This window comes from Eleutherodactylus coqui, chromosome 6 (genome assembly GCF_035609145.1).
Source record: "Eleutherodactylus coqui strain aEleCoq1 chromosome 6, aEleCoq1.hap1, whole genome shotgun sequence".
Taxonomy (NCBI): domain Eukaryota; kingdom Metazoa; phylum Chordata; class Amphibia; order Anura; family Eleutherodactylidae; genus Eleutherodactylus; species Eleutherodactylus coqui.
The window spans coordinates 176,239,189-176,259,902 of NC_089842.1; the positions used below are offsets into that span (position 1 = coordinate 176,239,189).

At 44.3% G+C, this 20,714-nt stretch overlaps 1 protein-coding gene across 4 annotated transcripts; it reads left to right on the top strand.

The window, feature by feature from the left end:
- On the top strand, window positions 1–20,513 carry DLGAP5 (DLG associated protein 5). 4 transcript variants are annotated; one of them, XM_066608282.1, is made up of 19 exons: window positions 1–77; window positions 3,337–3,591; window positions 4,037–4,242; window positions 5,406–5,492; window positions 5,576–5,666; window positions 6,029–6,124; window positions 7,800–7,864; window positions 9,267–9,670; window positions 9,758–9,888; window positions 9,980–10,115; window positions 10,922–11,007; window positions 11,985–12,145; window positions 14,559–14,651; window positions 15,419–15,641; window positions 16,052–16,241; window positions 16,902–16,962; window positions 17,043–17,286; window positions 19,204–19,256; window positions 20,022–20,513. In XM_066608282.1, exons 2-19 carry the CDS (start codon window positions 3,351–3,353, stop codon window positions 20,097–20,099), a joined length of 2,646 nt encoding a protein of 881 aa, XP_066464379.1. In that variant the 5' UTR covers window positions 1–77; window positions 3,337–3,350; the 3' UTR covers window positions 20,100–20,513. The 4 variants fall into 4 exon arrangements, with proteins under 4 accessions (XP_066464379.1, XP_066464380.1, XP_066464381.1 ...); XM_066608283.1 differs by having other exon boundaries at window positions 16,052–16,236; window positions 16,900–16,962; XM_066608284.1 differs by having other exon boundaries at window positions 9,986–10,115.
- Window positions 20,514–20,714: the final 201 nt, after the last annotated feature.

Sequence of the window (20,714 nt, forward strand, 5' to 3'; positions counted from 1 at the left end):
AATGAAGGAGGGGAACTTCCGCTGATTTGAATTTAGAGAGTGCGGGAGCTGCGGAGGACGCGACATCCCGGGGTCCGGTGAGTCCTGTGCCCGTCCCTTATGCCTTAGACGGCCGATAACGTTGCAGTGTAGCAGGATCGCGGTCCTGTCCATTCAGTAACCGGTGTCTCTTGCTGTTTGTTGTGTACTCCGATGGCCCCCGGGGGTGACGGCGGGTGCTCACATATGGAGGGGCTTGGCTGGGAGCTGGAGGGGATGCAGTGAGAAGTAACAGCATTCCTCATGTCTGTCTCCTGCAGCTACGAAATACGGTACATACATGAGACCGGTGATTAGCTGCAGCGGTCACGTGGGTACACAGCGCCGCATTGCATAACAAGCCGGACGATCAGCTGATGGGTGGGGGTCCCTGGCAGATAGCCCCCTCCCCACATCATCATTAACTGATTACCTATAGCTATAGACTATTCATGGCTGATCCATAGGCCCGGCCATTTGGGTGCATTCACACCGGCGTATGCATATACCAGAATGTGAAAATGCATCGTATTCATGGGGCGAAATATGCTGCTGCCTTGTGTTTTTCTGCCTGTTAGCCCTACTACTCCTTTAAGTATATGCAGCGTATTTGTATGCGTAAAAAAACAAAAAACTGCTGATTAGCTGTTTGCTAGACTGAGTTAATTTCTGCAGGAAGCAGAGAGCTCTGTCTTCTCTGCAGTGGCCAGGTTTGGTATTGCAGGCACAGTTTGCATTCATTTTACTAGACACCTTGCTTGTAATACCCAGCTTGGCCACTGCAATGGGGACAGAGCTGTCTGCTTCTTGCAGAAATTGGGTCAGCCCACGAAAAAAACGACCTAATAATGATCAGTGGGGGTCCCGAGCGGTGGCCCTCTGCTGATTTACTTTTGATTACTTATTCTGAGGCTAGTCTAACGTAGTTTACAGCTGGACGACTCTTAAGTCCTATTAGCTGAGAGGTGAGGCTTCCATAGGTAGGACTTTTTTATTTTTTGCAGCACATTCCGCAGCTGCTCAATTGGAATAAGATGTGTGGGAGGCCAAATCAACATTTTTGCTGTGTTTTGCAGTTTGGAGGATGCATTATCCTGCTGTAAGAGGCCACTGCTATTAGGGAACAGTGTTGGAATGTAGGGGGCACTTAAATGTTCGGACACATGACAGCATTGCAGCAGTAACTAAACTGTTTTCAGATAAGAGGGCAGTACTCACTCGTCCTCTATCTCAGAATCTGCAGGAGGTGTCTGCACCTGCTGCAAATGTCGTTCATAGCATGCTATGGGAAATCGCTTTTTCCTGCATCCTAGCGAAAATCGATTGCGGTTTCCGCAAGTGGAGAAAAAAAATCACAGCTTTTTTTTTTTTTTTTTGCGGATTCCACACAGACAGCTTCCATTGCGTTAAAGTTGCGGATTTCGCATCATCTCCTAGCCACGGCACGGGAAAAATAAGCATTTAAAAAACAATTGTACTGCGCATGTTTGACAGCGAGCCGTCCATGTGCCGTACAGAAAAAAATTAATGACAGGTACACAGGGACAGGGCCAGATTCCGCTGCGAGCTCCACATGCGGGATCCGACCTGTTACTGTGCAGGCGGCCTTATTCATTCCCCCCCCCCTCTTGTAAGATCTATGTCTCCCATGACGTCATATAAGACCACTTTTGTTTTGTTTTTTTAAGTTCACACTTTTTCACTGTAGCTGTGACATCCATAGAAACCCAAGTTACAGGGGATAACCTTCCCCTATAGTGACAGTAGTCATTAACAGAGCTGATCAGGGTCTGCCGGGACCCTACAGCTCTGCTGGGTTCTGTTGTATTTTGTCTCCACCGGAACTAGGGGTGGAGATGTGGGTTGGCCGCTGTCAGAGAGGGGATGGCTAGGTGACACCCACAGCTGGTGATTGTCTGCGCTGATGCAATGACAACCCTGCTGCTGTCAGAGTGCCCTGGCGAACCCACCTGCTGCTGGTAGTGTTGTGCCTCCCAGATCCCCTGGCACAGTGGCATTAGTCCTCCCGACCGCCATGTCAGTGTGGCAGCTATCCCTGCCCTCAGCGCTGGCGGTGCTTGCGTCTCTCCTGGTGAGGGTGGCTGACGGTGCACTCCCTGCTTCACTCTCGCTATCATCAGCTCCATGCAGGGGGCCTCCAATTTTAGTGCCTGGGCCCTATGTCTCAGTCCCCAGTGTCCTCCCTTCTCTGGTGGCCTCCCCGCTCTCACAATTGATGCCATGCTTCCATACACGTCCGCTGACGAGAGCGCGGTCACGCTTCCCGCCGACCTTCCCTTCTGTGCTTCTGGGTCCGCTTTGATTGTCCAGGTGGCTAGAGGGAGAACCAAAGCCACAGGAACATCTTCGCCTCTGGTTGCCTCAAGGTCTGCAGATGGGAGGCAATCACTCCCTTCCACCCACCTATGGCCACTTTGGTGAGGGTGTGTAGATGGTGTGTCTCTGGCTACCAGTTAGAAGCTTTGTCCATTTCCTTTGCCTCACGGCCAGCAACCCATGCCTCCACCCATAATTCTGGTGAAGACAAGATGCAACAGTACTGCTGTGCCAGGGGACACCCAGTGGTCAAGTGGTCACCGGGTTGAACTGCAGAAGTGACTCTTCCACTTTCTCTTTTCACCACATAGCTCTTTTTGAGTATTATGTAATCTTCAAGAGAGAAGACAGAAACTGTTAAAAAGTGCTTCTGCATTCTCCTCCGGGTCCTCGGGATTGGACCAGATTGCCCTAACGCTGTTTCCGGAAGACTAGTTGTCCTTCCTTGGACCACTTTTGTAGGTGCTAACCATTGAGTACCAGGACCACCCGATAAAAACTTCTGTTTTGGAGATACTCTGCCCTATTCATCCAGCCATCACATTTTGGCCAGATTCTTAAACATGACCATTTTTCCTGCTTCCAACAAGTCAACTTTAAGAACTGACAGTTGACTTGCTGGCTAATATATCCCCCTCCTTGGCAGGTGCTGTTGTCACAAATGCTATTTGTCACCTATCAGTGGTTTCACTATGGCAGATCAGTTGTATGTAAATGTTTGAGGGTCTCGGGTTGTAAGATAATGCAGTGACCATGGGGGCGGACATTTTTCGGGACTGTCTTAGAGCAGACTTGTGAAAGAATATTCTAGTCATCCTAGTCCCAGCATGAAATGGAAACTAGGCTAAAAGGGGTTTCCAGGAATCGGCCTTATGTCTGTTTATGGACTGTCCGGTGTTGCATCCTTTCCACGGACGTAAACAGGCCAAGAGCTGCTCTACTAACCCTGGACAACTGCAAATGTTTTCTTTATTTTTTCAGGTACCAAAGCAAAAATGGAGGTTCGCTCCCAATATGCCGACCGATATAAAAAAGACTTGAGCGTAGACAACTTAAGAGCTAAAGTCGCCCGGCGTAAATCCATAACCCAGAAGGAGAACAGACATAAGGAGTTTAGAAGGAGCAGGGGTCTTCTGCTAGCTGATGTCAATGTTTCCCTTGTGAGGGAGCAGGAGCTGACCGTAGTAGAGGAGATGAACGAGTCCTGTCATCTAAAAGGGCAAGAAAACAAGCCGGGTAAGAGGGTTATTTACATTCTCCTATCCAGTAATCAGCTGCTCACTATATCCACAATAGCCAATGTGTATGTTTAGGCAACAGAATGCAGTCCTAAGCTCTCGCTCACGACCTGAAGGTTGCCGGTTCAATCCCTGCATGGTTCAGATAGCCGGCTCAAGGTTGACTCAGCCTTCCATCCTTCCGAGGTCGGTAAAATGAGTACCCAGCTTGCTGGGGGAGTAAAGATGACTGGAGAAGGCAATGTCAATTGAGCTGGCTCCTCAGTTGTGCCCTATCCATAAGCCTCGTAGCCTTCATAGAAGGGAACCAGTTACAAACTTGACCGCCATGCTATTGAAACCCATGCTTCTGTTATTTGTAAATGTGGGAAGAAACCCTGTTCGCCCAATGGATAGGTGCATTAATGTATTCTAGGCTTTTATTCTGATTTTTTCCAATGCAGCAAACAAGGGTAAAACTAAAGAACAGATGATAAAAGATGAGCGCCATGCGATGTTACAGCGCTTCAAAGAGGAAAAGCAACTGAGGAAACTAAAGGAGCAACGAGAAAAAGCCAGTAAAGGCGTCTTTAGATGTGGGATCTACAAGCCTGAAACGGCATTTATTCCTGCCTTCCCAACTCAAACTGCTGCAAAAGTGAAACAAAAGGTAACGCTTTACTGCACATGGTGTATCTTGTGTGCGAACCCATCAGAGGTCGCAATAATGCCTCTATAGGAGTATATGTCTGCAACAGATTCTCAATACTTGAAACTGTTTCATGCCTATGGTTACACATGAAAGTAAATACACTCTGCATAAGTGCATATGAAAATGTGGGTCATAAACTCCTCATATATATCACCTTAGTTATTCCTCTAATTTTTGCATGTGTTTTTTATTTAAAAAAAAAAAGTGAAAAAAGAGACTTCTCAACAGCTTTATAAAATGATGTTATAGGACATGGCGGGAATCTGGGCGATGCGTTTTTTTTTTAGATGTTTTTTTTTGTTTTTGTTTTTTCATTTTTATACACTTTCCCGCTCCCGTCTTTTAGCATAGTTGTTCTCCGAAGATTGTGCACCACTGGAAAATCTGACTCTTCTCATAGGATAGCACACGCACAAGAATCTGAAAAGTGCTTCCCCCCCCCCCCCCCCATCCATCCATTCTGCACGATCTTCAGAGGGTGACAGTGCTGCATCACAGGAGAATATATAAAAAAAAAAATAACCCAGCTCGCCATAGTGCTGTGGGAAATGGGACAGGTTCCCTTTTAAAAAAAAAAAAAAAAGAAAAAAAAAAATATATATATAAATATATATATATATATATATATATATATATTTCTATTTCTATTTGTATAGCACCAACTTATTCCGCAGCGCTTTCAGTTAATTTATTTATGAACCCACCACCACCAAGCTGTGTTCTTATTTTACCGACCTTGGAATGATGGAAGGGTTTATAGATGGATATCTCAAAACGTGCTGTTGGGTATCAATTAGGGATGAGCGAGTATACTCGCTTAAGCACTACTCGCTCGAGTAATGTGCCTTAGCCGAGTATCTCCCTGCTCGTTCCAAAAGATTCGGGGGCCGCCGCAGCTGACAGGTGAGTTGCGGCGGGGAGCAGGGGAGAGCGGGCGGGAGAGAGAGATCTCCCCTCTGTTCCTCCCCGCTCTGCCCTGCAGCTCCCCGCCCCGCGGCGGCCCCCGAATCTTTCGGGACGAGCAGGGAGATACTCGGCTAAGGCACATTACTCGAGCGAGTAGTACTTTAGCGAGTATACTCGCTCATCCTTAGTATTAATGTTCTTTTCTTCACACCTAGGTCCCGGCCCCCAATGTCACTAGAGTTACTAGATCTACAGCAAAAGCCGAATCTGCTGCTAGCAAGACTCGGACTCAAGCAATTCCAGTAGGACTCTCCTCCTTATAACATCTGCTCTTTTAGATCTGTACATGTTAGAAATAACTCCTCAATTCTTATTTTTTTGACAGTTAACTGTGCAGAACAAGAGGGCCCCTATCGATCGTGGCGTTACGAAAGGCCGTGGGCAGACCTCGGCTATAAAAAAGAATGAAAGCAAAGGTAAATTGACTAAATAGAACGACATACAGATAGATGGTAATGTATTTGGGACTTATCAGTATACTTATGTATATACTTAATGTATTAACTCTCCAGTGCCTGGCACAAATGACTGGGCGGGGTTACTTAATACGTGATATATTGCATCTGTATAAACTCTGACTATATGAATGGCTGTGTACAGAGATCTTCCTGCACACGACTGCAATGTACTTGAGAGCAGAGCTATTATTCGCATTCGCACTACCGTCCCAGCCATATTCCGCTGCTCACACTTTTACTATGGGGGGGCAATACAGCAACTTTCTTGTAAACTCCCCTTCCCCACCTATCTAAAATCCAACATTGTTCTTTGTTTGCAGTTTCTACTACTTCATCTACAAGAACGACAAGATCTGCTGCACAAGCCATATCCAAACTCGCAAGTGATGTTAAAGCACCACTGAAAAATACTGCAGGTAATCCATGTTAATTTCTCGAGTAACTGGTGGACGAATAGACTGCTTAAAGGGGTCTTCCAGCGAAATACTATTGACCTATCCTGATGAGAAGAAATCAAGTTGATTGGCCAGGGTCTGCTGCTCAGGACCCCGACCGATGAGCTGAGCGGGCGTATGCGGTCAGCGCCGCAGTAACACAAAGGTCAGAGTGGAAGCCTCTGTGCTGACCTCTCTGTAGTGGCCGGCACTTGTAACTGTAGGCAAGGCTCCCATTGATTTCAGTGAGCCATGCCTGCAGTTACAAGCACTGGCTACTATAAGAATGCCTGTCCGTGGCTGAGGCAGGATATCGCTAGTGATATTGCGCCACAGGGCAGCAAGGGGGGAACTGACAGGTCTCCGCGGTGAGCCTATGTAATAGATGGGCTCACTGCTGAAAATCGCAGCATGCCACAATTTGGATTCCGCGAGCGGAGAATCATTATGATTCTCTGCTCATGGACGTCGGGCTGCACTTTCCATAGTTAGCCTATGTAAAGTGTGTCATGCGAGGTCCGCGGACAAGCAGCCTAAGGAGGCTGGCGCGAAGGCTTCTGCTCCGACCTCTGTAATTGCGGCGCTGACAGCATGCGCCCGCTCAGTTGATCAGTCGGGGTCCTGAGCGGCGGACCCCAGCCAATCAACTATTAATGACCCATCCTTTTAAGGTACCTTTTTATACAGAGTGATTATCTCAAATAATCTCTGGAAGCGCCGACAGGGCAATGAGTAACTAACTAAATCGCTCGCTTATTGGAGTTGCTTGGTTTTTAGCAGAAGTAAAGCCAAGTAACTACCCATGAAAACAGGATTCACTCAATCTTTGGGCAACTGCCTCTTTGCTGTGAATGGATGCAGGCAGCCAGAGCGATCTCTGGTCTGTCTTGCACCTCCACTCACAAAACTACTATAGCTCCTGTGAAGAAGCACAATCACTGGGATGGCTGTAGAGCGCTTAGGCACCTGGAAGTAGTCCTTGTAAATGGACCTTTTAGAATGGCTCATCTGTGTCAGCTAATGAGCTGTTTTAATAGGTTGTATTGTCTGGAAGAGTGCTTTCTCTGCCTATGATGTCACGTAGCCTTTGTGCATCTCTGTCCTATTCAAGTGCATGGACCTAAGCTGCACTGCTGCTATACAACGTGCAGCACAGTGCCTGGTATACAATAAACAGATCAAAGTCAACATTTTCAAAGAGCTGATTGGTGGGAGTGTCGGTAGTAAGGCCCTATAGGGATGTGTTGTCAATATGTACGTCCCGGAAAACCCCTTAAGTCTTCATGGTGCCTTTTGTGCAGTGTTCAGGAATTCAGTCCCCCCCCCCCCCCCCCCCCCCTCAATCCCAGGACTTCATCTGGATGGTTGAAGATGGCGTCCAGGCAGAACCCTTGGATTAAACTCCTATTACTAAAGTTAAGACCAAAGCTGCGAGCTTTACTCTGTTTTAGTAGGTTTCAATTTCGGCTAGACAGAATAAGCATTGTTTCTGCCGTCCGGATGGAGCCTTAGGATGGAAACCCCCAGTGGCGTTTTTGGTGCAGTGTGAATGTAGCCTAGCCGGAGGGGTAGTGTGATGAAAGAGTATTGCTTTCAATTCTACCACCAAAAGAAAATTAAGCTGAATTGTTCAATCACTATGCTGTTATTTCTGCAGTTATCAAACCACAAAGGAAAACTGTGAAAGAGAAGAGTCCAGAAATGGTCGTTGATAAAACGGAGGTAAGATTATTGCATGTATCTAAAAAAAGTTGCCCAGGATTAGGGGGGGGGGGGGTCTCTCCACCCCCCCACCCCACCCACACACACACACACACACACACACACACACACACACACACACACACACACACACACACACACACACACACTTTTTTTTTAAATCCATGCTGTGATAGTGTAGTGTGTTATCACCACAGTTGTCCTGAATTAGGGCCCTTTTGGACCAGCTGATTTATCGTTTAAACAAGCAAGTGACGTCCTTGTACACTCATGCAGCCTGTTTATACAGGCAGATACGTTGTTGCCTCGTTCAAACAAGAAATCGTTTAGTCTTTCACATTCGCTGTATAGGGGAATGAAAACTATTCAACCAGCGCTGCTTAAAACAAACGATAAGAGAATGAGCCAACCTTTTTTTTTTTTTTTTTCTATCCCTACTTAAGATGAACAACGTCTGAAAAGCAAATTATCGTTTGTCATTCAGTCGTTGGCTCGCATTTGGACGGAGAGATTAACGTTCACTTTTACTTGTTTGAATGATTGTTTTGAAATCTAATCGTTCCATCTAAAAGCTCCCTTAGAATATGAATTAAAGGGGCTGTGCCAAGTGTAAAACACATCCCCAGTATATACGATAAGTGGGTGATTGATGTCTGGGCCCATCGCTAATCTCGTACAGGGGTCCTGTGTCCTCTTTCCTACCCCACTCCCCACACATCCTGTTGATGGGCAAGGCTTAAAGGGGTTGTCCCGCGAAAGCAAGTGGGGTTATACACTTCTGTATGGCCATATTAATGCACTTTGTAATGTACATCGTGCATTAAATATGAGCCATACAGAAGTTATTCACTTACCTGCTCCGTTGCTAGCGTCCTCGTCTCCATGGTGCCGTCTAATTTCAGCGTCTAATCGCCCGATTAGACGTGCTTGCGCAGTTCGGTCTTCTCCCTGGTGAATGCGGCCGCTCGTGCCGGAGAGCGGCTCCTCGTAGCTCCGCCCCGTCACGTGTGCCGATTCCAGCCCATCAGGAGGCTGGAATCGGCAATGGACCGCACAGAGCCCACGGTGCACCATGGGAGAAGACCCGCAGTGCATTGTGGGTGAAGATCCCGGCGGCCATCTTAGTAAGGTAAGGAAGAAGTCGCCGCAGCGCGGGGATTCGGGTAAGTACTAAACGTTTTTTTTGTTTTTTTTTAACACCTGCATTGGGTTTGTCTCGCGCCGAACGGGGGGCCTATTGAATAAAAAAAAAAAACCCGTTTCGGCGCGGGACAACCCCTTTAAGCTTGACAGAATACCTTTTTAATAAGTTCATAATTGCAGTCTTAATATAAATTTTATGGTTGTTTTTTCATGTAAAGTATAATATGAAGCAGTAACTCGTGCTTTTATCTCTTTATAGTCTCTGGTAACTGATCAGTCCTCTAATGACAAAGTTGAAGAACCAGAGCCCATTCTTGAAGAACCAGAGCCCATTCTTGAAGAACCAGAGCCCATTCTTGAAGAACCAGAGCCCATTCTTGAAGAACCAGAGCCCATTCTTGAAGAACCAGAGCCCATTCTTGAAGAACCAGAGCCCATTCTTGAAGAACCAGAGCCCATTCTTGAAGATACCAGAGTAGAAACTGAGAGTTTGCCAAAGATGTTGCCTATAGTACATGAAAGAAAGCCATCCTTTGCCCCGCAGAACTTTGTCTTTCAGCCCCTGGATGGTTTGTCTATTTTCAACTTTCAGCCGATGACACCTAAAAGAGCCAATGCGTTTCTGACCCCTACTTTTACTTGGAGCCCCCTGGATGGTAAAAGGTAATGCTGTGTAGGAAAAAGTGTTTTGCTAACATTTGCGAGCCCATGAGGAGTAGTGGAGTCACTTTTTTTGTATTTTCATTCTAGAAACTTTGTGTTCACACGAGATCATAATTCACAAGACCATAAGCCTGCTCCTATATCCCTCACTGAATCTCCAGTAACAACCACAGAAGTAAAACCGGAGCCAGAACTAAATGTTTCACCCCAGGATGAAGGTATTTTGGCGCAGAAAATTGGAGTAAATGGCAGGGATGGAGTGGGGGTGGGCTTACAATACTTTTTCTTTTTTTTCTTCTTTTTTCTCAGTTTTAGAATGTGCAAGTCACGCCAATTCCACCCCAGAATCCAATCCTATAGGGACATCTCCACCTTCGGAGCCAAATGCAGAGGATGACAAGACCACACAGCCAGAGCAGGCTTTACATGACGTGAAGTACTTCAGGTGAGACTTGCTGGCAGACTTTTTAAAGTGGGCCTGTCACCGGAATATGCTGTCCTATGTAATGGTAGCACATTGCACCAATACGTCCATTTTACATGCTGTTGTGTATCAATGTATACATGTCAATTACAGGATTTCATACCTAGTTTCCCTGAAAATGAGACCCTGTCGTATATTAATTTTCTCCCCAAAAGAGGCACTAGATCTTATTTTTGGGAAATTTCTTATACCTACTAGCAGGCTCAGCCCAGGTCCCTCCCACTGCTCTCTGGAGCTACAAGCTTCTTGCAGTACTCTGCCACCCACAGAAAATCACTTCTTGGTTACAGGAATCATAAATCCCACCTCTAGGAAGCGATTGGCTAAGCAGCGCTCGATGAACCAGTCAGGGCAATCGCTTCCTGGAGGCGGGATTTATGAATTCTGTAACCAAAAAAATGATCTTCTGTGGGTAACCGAGGACTGCAAGAAGCGGGTTAGAGCTCTTGAGAGCAGCAGTAGGGACCTGGACCTCGACCAAGCCTGCTAGGTAAATGTAATGCAGCTAGGACTTATTTTCGGGGTAGGGCTTAGATTTCAAGCCTTCCCCAAAAATCCGAACAAAATTTAGTGTAGGGCTTATTTTCTTTTTTTTTTTTTTCTTTTTACCCCCCCCCATGTGAACGTCACACCAAAAATTCACAACTAATCTGTCATCCATGAACACATCTTTCCTCTCTCAAGTATGCGCATTCTAGGAGGCACCTTGTACCTCTGCTTTAGTCTTTATGTAATTGTGACCACTTTTTTTTATTTTTTCATTCTAGGGACATCTTGAAGTCTGAAATTCTGAGGCTGTCGATCTTGTGTAGTGACTGGGATAAAAGAATTGACATTGATATTCCAGAAGATGGTAAAAATAATTCCTCCATACTCCAAGCATTTGATATATGTTAAATTTGTAACTTCTGTAATGTTAATCCCTGAACAACTGCACTCTGTCTTTGGCTAGTAGGCAGTGCAGTGACATCCTTTAACTTTGTTGCTATAGAGGGGAGTTAATATCTCGGCTAGGTTTTCTGCTCTTATAACAAGCCATTACAGTTGGCTCCGATTCCTGAGGAGCCTTCTGTTTAACAGCTGGGATTGGAGGAACCAGTGATCCCGGCTTTTACCCCATTGATCACCGCAGTGCATAACTGGCATGATCAAAGGGGATTCTCCTTCTGCACTCAAGTTTGAGAACCTAGAAAGGATCCCAGGGTTGTCTGAGTAGATCTGCTGTTGTGGCAACACGTTGGATGCACCAATAGCAGTCTGTTATAGTGACATTGATAACAATGTACTAGCATAAAGGAGAATGTGAACACATTATGGGGTTAATATTTAGAATGTAAAATGTTAGTGCCTTAATGGGATTTAAAAAAAACAAACAAAAAAAACAAACTTTGAAGGGGGTTTCCCACTAAATAAAATTTGCTTCACTATCATTCTGTATTTCCTGGTTGCTGCTGATCAGGACATGTGACTGATGCAGCCAATCACTGGCTTGTGGTTTTGTCTGCAATAGGATAACATTTGATTTGTGGCTATACTGTAATTTTACCAGGATATTCGGGTAACACCAGATTTGGCAGCATTTTCTTTCTTCAACCCCATATTTTTGTGTCATGCAAATATTACTATTAAAGGGTTCTTCACATATTAAACATTCTTGGCATATCCATAACTGTGTGATAGTTGCAAGTCCAAGAGGTGGGACCCGCACCTCCCAACGTGGTATATGCAGTGGTTTTACCATAAATGTCTACAATGTTAATCCTTTTAATGCACAAAGAAATTGCACTGACACCTCCAACATTAAACAATGTGTCTCCTTATTTTCTTAAGCCAAAGACCTGATCAGAACCACCATTGGACAAACAAGATTGTTGATGAATGAACGATTTAAGCAGTTTGAAAGTCTGGTTGACAACTGCGAGTTTAAGCGGGGAGAAAAAGAAACAACATGCACAGATCTTGATGGCTTTTGGGATATGATCTATTTTCAGGTATTTTCTCGCCAAAGTAGTTTTTAATTTATTTTTTATTTTTGCACATTTCTTTCCTCTGACAGTGTGTATTAGTGGATTGGTAAATTGTAGTCCTCACTGGCAGGAATGACTGTAGAATAAGATCTATGTGAGGGAGGTGACCATGTGGAGTCTATGGGTGGAAATACATGGAGGAAAAGTAATAAAACCCACATAGGGGGCTGCTATAAGTCACAAATGTTACAGAAGTCACTGACAATCTATTACTAGGGCTAAAGGAGGTAGGGCTAATCACAATGGGGTAATTATTATGGGAGACTTTAATTATCTGGATATAAACTGGGAAAAGGAACCTGCGAATCTCATTTAAGGTAACAAGTTTCTGTCAAGAACTAAAGATAATTACCTTACCCAACTTGTACCTGACTAGAGGGACAGGCAACTTGGACTTAATATTAACCAATAACCCGGGCAGGGTAACTCTTGGGTGGCCTTACAGCAGAGTTGGTTGTTGGGTTTTTGTCCCCCCCCCCCCCCCCCCCCTTTTCCTTGGCTCTCTTTAGCTGCTGTCCTCTGGCTGAATACCTCTCACCTTCCTTCCTTAAAACATTACCCCACTATTGAGGCAATTTGTCTTCTGTTGCATTAATGCGCTTATCCGCTTGTGCATTCTTCCTCCTCTATGCTCAATCCTTGGAAACCCTGACTTTTCCACCTGGCGTGGGGGTTCATTGATGTTCAGAGCTTGGGTTCTGTCCAATCTGTTTAGGATTCTTCACATAGGAAACTGAACAACCCGATAGTTGTGAAATGCAGTATAATAAAGTAAACTCAATTAAATTTCATAAGTCTAACCCAGGAGGAAGCATGGAAACACCTTAAAAATTAAAATGGATAAATCACTGGGTTCCGATGGCATACACCCCTGGCTTAAAAGGGAATTAGGTAAAGGGATAGACCATTGTTACTTATATTTAAGGGGACTATACTGATGGAGTCTGTTCTACTGGATTGGAGCATGGCAAATGTGGTGCCGATATTCAAAAAGGGGTCACTCGGTGAACCCAGAAACTATAGGCTAGTAAGTCTAACTTCTGTTGTGGGTAAGATGTTTAAAGGGTTTCTAAGAGATGCTATCATGGTGTACCCCAAGGAAAATGGCTGTATCAGCATGGGTTTCTGAGGTCCCTCTTGTCAAACCAATCTGATCAGCTTCTTCGAGGAGGTAAGTTCTAGACTAAACTGGGGAGAAGTCATTAGATCCTGTATGTTTTTTTTATTTTTTTCTCTAAAGCATTTGATACTGTGCCGCATAAAAGGTTTGTATATAACATGAGAATGTGTGTAAGTGGTCAGTGATAGAAAGCTGAGGGTGGTTAATGTACATATTCTGATTGGTTTACTGTTACTAGTGGGGTACCACAGGGGGCAGTACTGGGTCCTATGCTTTTTATTATATTAACGACCTTGTGGAAGGATTGTACAGTAAAATATCGATCTTTGCAGATGCTACAAAGCTATGTAAAGTAACACCCGAGAGGAATGGATAGAGTTTGAAATTAATCTGAATAAGTTAGTAGCTTAGGTAGAAAAATGGCAAATGAGGTGTAACACTGATAAATGTAAAGTTCTGCACATGGGCAGGTAAATACATGTCACCAATATACAGTAAGGGAAACCACTGGGTAACACTGACATGGGAAAGGACTTGGGGAGTTAAGTTAACTGTAAACTTAGGGCTAAAAGTAAGTGACAGATTCTCTAAGATAAGCTTATGAACTGAAAATGGGTGAGCCACTGAGTGTGGTGATGGTAAATGCTACCTTCCCTGTCGTTTCCTCAGTGTGACCACTGGAAGCTGCTGCTACGTAGTTCACGCATTCTAAAACTAGAATGTGTTGAGCCATGGCTTTCATTGGTGACATCAGGGGAAGGCGAGTATAACACTCCTTGGACTTGTCAGGTCATCTACTTTCAATCATTAGCTTGGCTTACAGGGCTAAAAGTAGGTGACAATTCAACTTAAGTAAAATTGCACCTTTAAGATTCCCTTTAACTGGAGCAACCGGTGTCAGCTGGCAAATGTGCAGATTTATTTGTAACTTTTTATAAAACCCTTCATAAAGGATCAATTTTGTCAGTGACCTAAGGGTTTTTTGTTTTACGTAAATGACACTACCTTCTGAAGGCCTTCCAATCATGGGCCATTTGTGAAAATATCAACACTGCTGATAAAGTAATACATTCATTAGTGTCATTCGTATGTATGTATGTCACTACATAAAGCCCTGTTGGATTGAAACCCTTAATTACTAGGAAAAAGCACACAGTGATTTCTGACGCCTCATGGAAAGTATATAATATTTGATCTTATGTTGTCATCTCCTGTATTTCCTGTAATATCTACATTACAACTTATTTTGACTTTTAGATTGAAGATGTCAGTAAAAAGTTTGTTAATCTTGGGAAAATGGAAGAAAACTCCTGGCAGCAGAATACAGTCCATACGAAAAAGATTGTAAGGGTAAGTTGCTTGCCTTTAAGAGGGTATTTCCATCTTGGGAACCCCAATCGTGCTGCAAATAGGAAAGTAAAGCACTCTCCAATACCATGTCTGGTGCAAAAGAGCCCCATCTTCTTGAAAAGCTGTAGTCTTCTTTAAAGTTGTTCTATTGCTCATTGCTAGGGAAACCGGCCACCTCCACTGTGGAGCAGACACAGCCGTCACTTGCACACTACTAACTCCATGTGCGGCGACCTGCTGGGTGGCCGGATCTATGAAGCACATGTGCAATAGCACCCGGCCACCAGCTACCGCTGCTCTTTTTGTGTAGGGAAATACTGCGCAGTGTGAACAGCGAGTGCCTGACTTTCCACCTTGCAGCCCATTGGAATGGGGTTACTCAGATAGGAATACCCCATTAAGTTCCAGCTGTCTACTTCTTTACTATCAGATTAGACCTTTTTTTTTTTTTTTGCTGTTTTAAGGTGTGGTCTCATAAAAATAAACATTACATAATGGGGAACATTTCACATTGAGGTACAATTGAAAGCACTAGCAGATTCCATTGTAATGTAAGCTGATCACATGGCGGTCATCAGAATAAGCTGTAATTAGCTGGATGTTTTTGGAGAAGTTGTAAATTTAAAGGGTAAGGTCAAAATGTGATGGCCAATCTTTATCAGTGTATGGTTTGTTTTTTTGTTTTTTTTTGAGGAAGCATGGAGTGTAGACCCTAAACATCTATATTTCATATGGGTGAATTAATGTGTGGTGTTTTTCGTGTGCAGAAAAAAATTGCTTCAGCTCCAACAGTGAAACCGAACCAAGCAGACGTTGGGAGAGCAGCTGCTAGAAGTCGCCTTGCTGCTATCAAAGCTGCAATGAAAAATAAGGCCAAAACTGAAGAGCCGCTTGCTGAAGTCGAAGCCCAAGTAATCCCCATGCAAGTGGATCCAGTCGTGTTTGATGCTGGATTCTTCAGGATAGAGAGTCCTGCTAAGCTACCCGCCAGTAAGTTCTTCAGTACTCTGACCAATGTACAGGCTTATATCTCTGGAAGTCATGGAACTTTAGTGCCTGCCTGCAAAGTCACCACTGTAGATACTTCAATGTGTCTTTTATTCTCCACTTAGTCTCTAGAGCAGTGTTTCCCAACTCCAGTCCTCAAGGCACCCCAACAGGTCATGTTTTCAGGATTTCTCAGTATTACACAGGTGATGTAATTATTGTGAATGTCTCAGACATTGCCACAGGTCGTCTTGCTATAGGATATCCTGAAAACATGACCTGTTGGGGGGTGCCTTGATGACCGGAGTTGGGGAAACGCTGCTCTAGAGCTTGCTTCAGTTTGCAATTATGTTCAAGACTCCTTTTTATAAACCAACATATAGAGAAACCCTTTTTGTTACTTACCTCTTTAGGTCTTAGAATAAATCGAAGTTGTTCTGAAACGCACACTCCAAAATCAACCAAAAAAACTGTACAGAATTCGGCAACGCCAATTAACAGTGTTGTAGAAGAAGCAGTGGAAGACTTAAAACCTGGAAAATCTCCAAGTCCTGCGAAGTCCCCTGTGAGGAAAGCCCTCTTTGGTAGTCCAGAAGAAGAAAGGTACGGTCTACATTTAAATTTTCTACTTGCTAGATGAGGCTGTTCACCTCTAAGTCCAGCACTGACCAAAGCCTCACTATAGAAGTCCATGTGCCTAATAGAAGACTCTTAAAGGGAGACAAGGTTATGGGTGCTGTTAGGGAAGGAGAGGGGGAGCAACCCCCCCCCCCCCTTCCTCCTTTTTTCCCCACCTTCTCTTCTAATACCACGTTGTCACTCATTGAAGTCTATGCACAGCATGAAATGCTGACTTTTTTCAGATTGCCGTGTGCATGCTCTTTCCCTTGGGATCAGGACCGTACAATGTTAGATAGATCTCCAGCTCTCCTAATGAAACTGTTATACTGCCTTCATAAAATCAGAGGTGAGAAAAAATGCTCAAAGACACAACTCACAGAAAAAGAAGCCAGATACAGGCTATATACTACAGGAAAAGCTCAATCGCTGTTTAACCTGGCAGCATGCAGCAAGCAAGATGGCAATATAGAGGAGCAAAATGTTCATGTGCAGACTAATCGGCAGCCACTCAACTCAAAGATGCCTTTTTTTTTTCTCCTCCTCCTAATCCATAATGGAAACCATGAGTGCAGTCTAATTGTCTTACTGATATTTGCACATTTCTTGACTTGGTGTATCAGTAACTTATTGTAGCTGTTTTAGTTTGCAGAACCAAGAACCAGGTCCTTTAATGCCGCATCCTGAGTGTACAGAGACTGATTCAGTAAGTTGGCGGATATAACTTACACCCGATTTTATTGGTAATTTGTAGAATGGATGTAAATTCTGTCTTGTTCCAAACAGGTTCCCGCAGTAGTCGACCTGGCACAATATTTGGTCCCAGCTCAGATGATGTGCTTGGGAGAAGAGGAGTCTCCAGGCCTGCTGAGATGTCTAGGCATTGCAGCAAGTGTAATGACACAAGATGGCTGTGATACGGAGCCAGATATTGAGTCAAGTGTGATTGATGATGTCTTCATGTGCAGTCCAGAAAAAATTGTACAAGCAACAGAAGCTGCTTCACCTTCTGAACCGGGACCGTATGACGGTATGCATCTCCTACACGCTTCTTGATTTATTTATTTATTTTTTTTGTATTATTTTGTGGAACTGTTTAAAAGGCTCCAAAAACTGAAGTATGAAAGTGCAGCATATACACGTGATATCTTATTCCAGACGCCCATCTAGTAGCATTTTGGACCTCATTTTTGGCCTTCAGAACTGCAGCAATTCTTCATGGAATAGATTCCATTAGTGACCTTTTCACATGGGACAGAATTGTTCCACAGTGGAATATGCCGCTGCAGAAATCCACACGCCTAAGGCCTCATGTCCACAGGGAAAGGAAGAATTAAAATCCGCAGCGGATTTTAACTCTTCTTCCGCCCGCCGATCCGCACCCCATAGGGATGCATTGACCACCCGTGGGTAGATAAATACCCGAGGATGGTCAATAAAAGTGAATAAAAAAAAAAAATGGAGCATGAGAAAAAACGTGACATGCTCCATTTTCGTGCGGGTCTCCCACGGGCACGGCTCCCGCAGGCTTCTATTGAAGCCTATGGAAGCCGTCCGGATCCGTGGGAGACCTAAAATAAGAATAACTTACCCGCAGGGGACCAGGCAGATCTTCTCTTCTTCCCGGCCGGATCTTCTTGCTTTGGCCCGGCAGATGTGTCCGGCGCATGCGCGCGGCACGCCGCCGACGTGCTGAGCACATCAGCCGGCCGAAGAAAGAAGAGCCGGCCGCGAAGAGGAGAAGACCTGCCCGGTCAGCTGTGGGTAAGTTATTCTTATTCTTATTTTCAGCACTCATGTCCGCGAGGCAGGAGGGACCTGCTACGGATTCTACATGGAGAATCCGTAGTGGGCCTGATTTTCCCCGTGGACATGGGGCCTTAATGCGGAAATAAAGGGGTTCTACCAGAATTGCAAGTTACCCTCATGGGTCAGCAAGTTTTTCCCTATCCTGTGGATAGAGGATATCACTGCTGAGACCCCCAACGATCTTCAGTGCTGGCCTACTGCAGCCCCCGCAGTGAGGAGGAGACTGAATTGGAGCACTGGTTGTACAAGCGCTCTATTCACTCTCAATGCGGCTGCTTGAGAAAGCCGAGCAGCAAGCGCTCTGAGTATGTCTGTCAGCTCCATAAAAATGAATGAAGAGCTGACTGCACACGCTCAACCAGTGCTTTAGTCATTCTGATATCTCTGCAGGGAGAGAAGTGACAGGCAGGGGAACATGGGTCTTCTGTTCTCAAGATCGGCAAGGGTCTCGGTGAGGAGACCCCCACTAATTGCCAAGTTATACTCAGAAGGAAAAGGCAGAAAGTGTTAAAAACCCCTCTTGCCTATCTTCTGTCACTAACCACTGATAACCTGTCCTACCTTTTGATTGCAGAGCAAGGAGGCTTAAATCCCCACCGTAATTTCACTATCGGCGGGGCTTTAAGCCAAGTGCCGTATATTTTACCTAGCAGGCTCTGTCCAGGTCCTCCGGCTGCTGTCTGGAGCCCTGCTGTGTGTCCTGCAGTCCTCGTTCACCTACAGAAGTTCACTTCCTGGTTGCGGGATTCATCCAATCGATTCAGCGCTCGATGTACCAATGTGTGATGGCTGTTGATTGGGTTATCCAGCGCTGCAATGATTGGCTGAGCAGAGGGTGAAGAGCTAATCAACAGCCAGTGTGTTGTGGAGGCGGGGATTTATGAATTAGCCAATCAATGCCACGGTTTAGCTAATTCATAAATCCCGCCTCCACAACTGAATACTAGTGTTTCTGCCATCAGGTTGGTCATTACCACTTTCACCTATTTTTACAGGAACATTCCTGGCTAAACTGTCATGTAGCGCCCCCATCGTACCTGCACCGAGCAGAACCGATTTGCCAGTATTGATCCATTAAACATCTAGGTTAATAAGAGTATGCAGTAAATATCTGACTGTGCTTTGTCTTTATTCTTAGATGTAAAGGCCAGCGATCCACTTGATTTCATTGGAAGCTGCAACCAGACTACGGTAGAGAAATGATTTAATTCCTCAGAGCATCTTTGTCAGCTATTCGAGAAGATACAGTTGACTTAGAATATCTAAACAGAAGTTTGTCCACTGATATTTTATGTTCTACATTAAAAGTTTATATCTATTAATATTGTGTGGGTTTTTATTTGCCTTCCATGCTAACAGATATTCAGATACTGTGTCTTAGTAAACCGGCATGAAAAGGGTATAAGATATGCCATAAATGTCCAATGGGTGCTCCACAGATGGGACACGCGACCACTAGGAGAAGCTTGCTTGGCCTTTTCCGTAACTCTAATGGAGTAGTAATATTGAGCCAAATGCAATACTGTACAGGGATGACTCTCCTCTGCTGCTTACTCCCCTATTGTGACAAAAGGAGAGTAAGCAGTTTTGTCATGTAAAGTGTTTTTTGTTTTTTTTAATCTATAGATGATCCATAGATATTTCAGAAATGCGTTTTTTTTTTTTTAGAATATACCCTTTAAAGTCCAACTGTTCATTAAAGCAAGAAAAAATTACTGATTTGGTTGCATCCTTGGCCTAGTATGTGACCGAATGGTCTAACATTGTTGGGATCTATGGCTTTGCCTAATGTTTTATATTGTAGCAAGCGGATAACTTTTTTTCTAAAATGATATCCAAAGTGTTTGTGTATGTAATATATACACTGCACGTGTAATAAATTAAAACTGATGCAGCCTTATAATCAGGGCAGCAAGAATTTACCTATTGATTGTTAACTGAAATCTCTCTTTGCAGGTAAAGCATTCGCCTCTGAGGGTCACGTCTGGTGCGACACTAACAGACTTAATAACCTTTTCACCAATGGAGAATTGATCCCTTTTGTAGAACAGCAGCATCCCTACTGGACAGATGGGAAGTCATGACCCGGACATTGCAGACCTAACCTATTTTTTATAGTATATATTTTTTTTAAGTGAATGTGTGATCCGAGTGTTACTGTAGTCATACGGCTGTAGTGTTATGATGGAACTTTTTTTAAGCTGTTATATGTAAATTGTAAAATATTGCAAGCACTGCCTTGTGACCTGGTTTTTCTTTCGACCACTTACAAGACTGGTTCTGTATATAATGCTTTTTTAGACCTGTTAGTAATCTGCTATTGCCTCTGTCCATCTAGTATAATGTGCGTATATCCTAGTATAATTCATAGTGATTGATTTCAATGAGCTGAATTATATATATATCACTTGTGAAATAAGTTGCATTAAACTAAGCAATGTCCTCTTATTTGCCTGTGCTATCTTTTGTAACCTTAGGGGACAGTATGGTGGGAGAGAGACGTGTATGTCGAACGTTCGGATAACACAATAGAGTTGCTTGCACCATTTTGTCATGTACTTCACACTTTTTCTATTCGCACTAGTGCGTTAGAGTATATGACCAGCACACACTGAAATTCTCATCTAGTTTAGAGGAAAGGTAATTGAG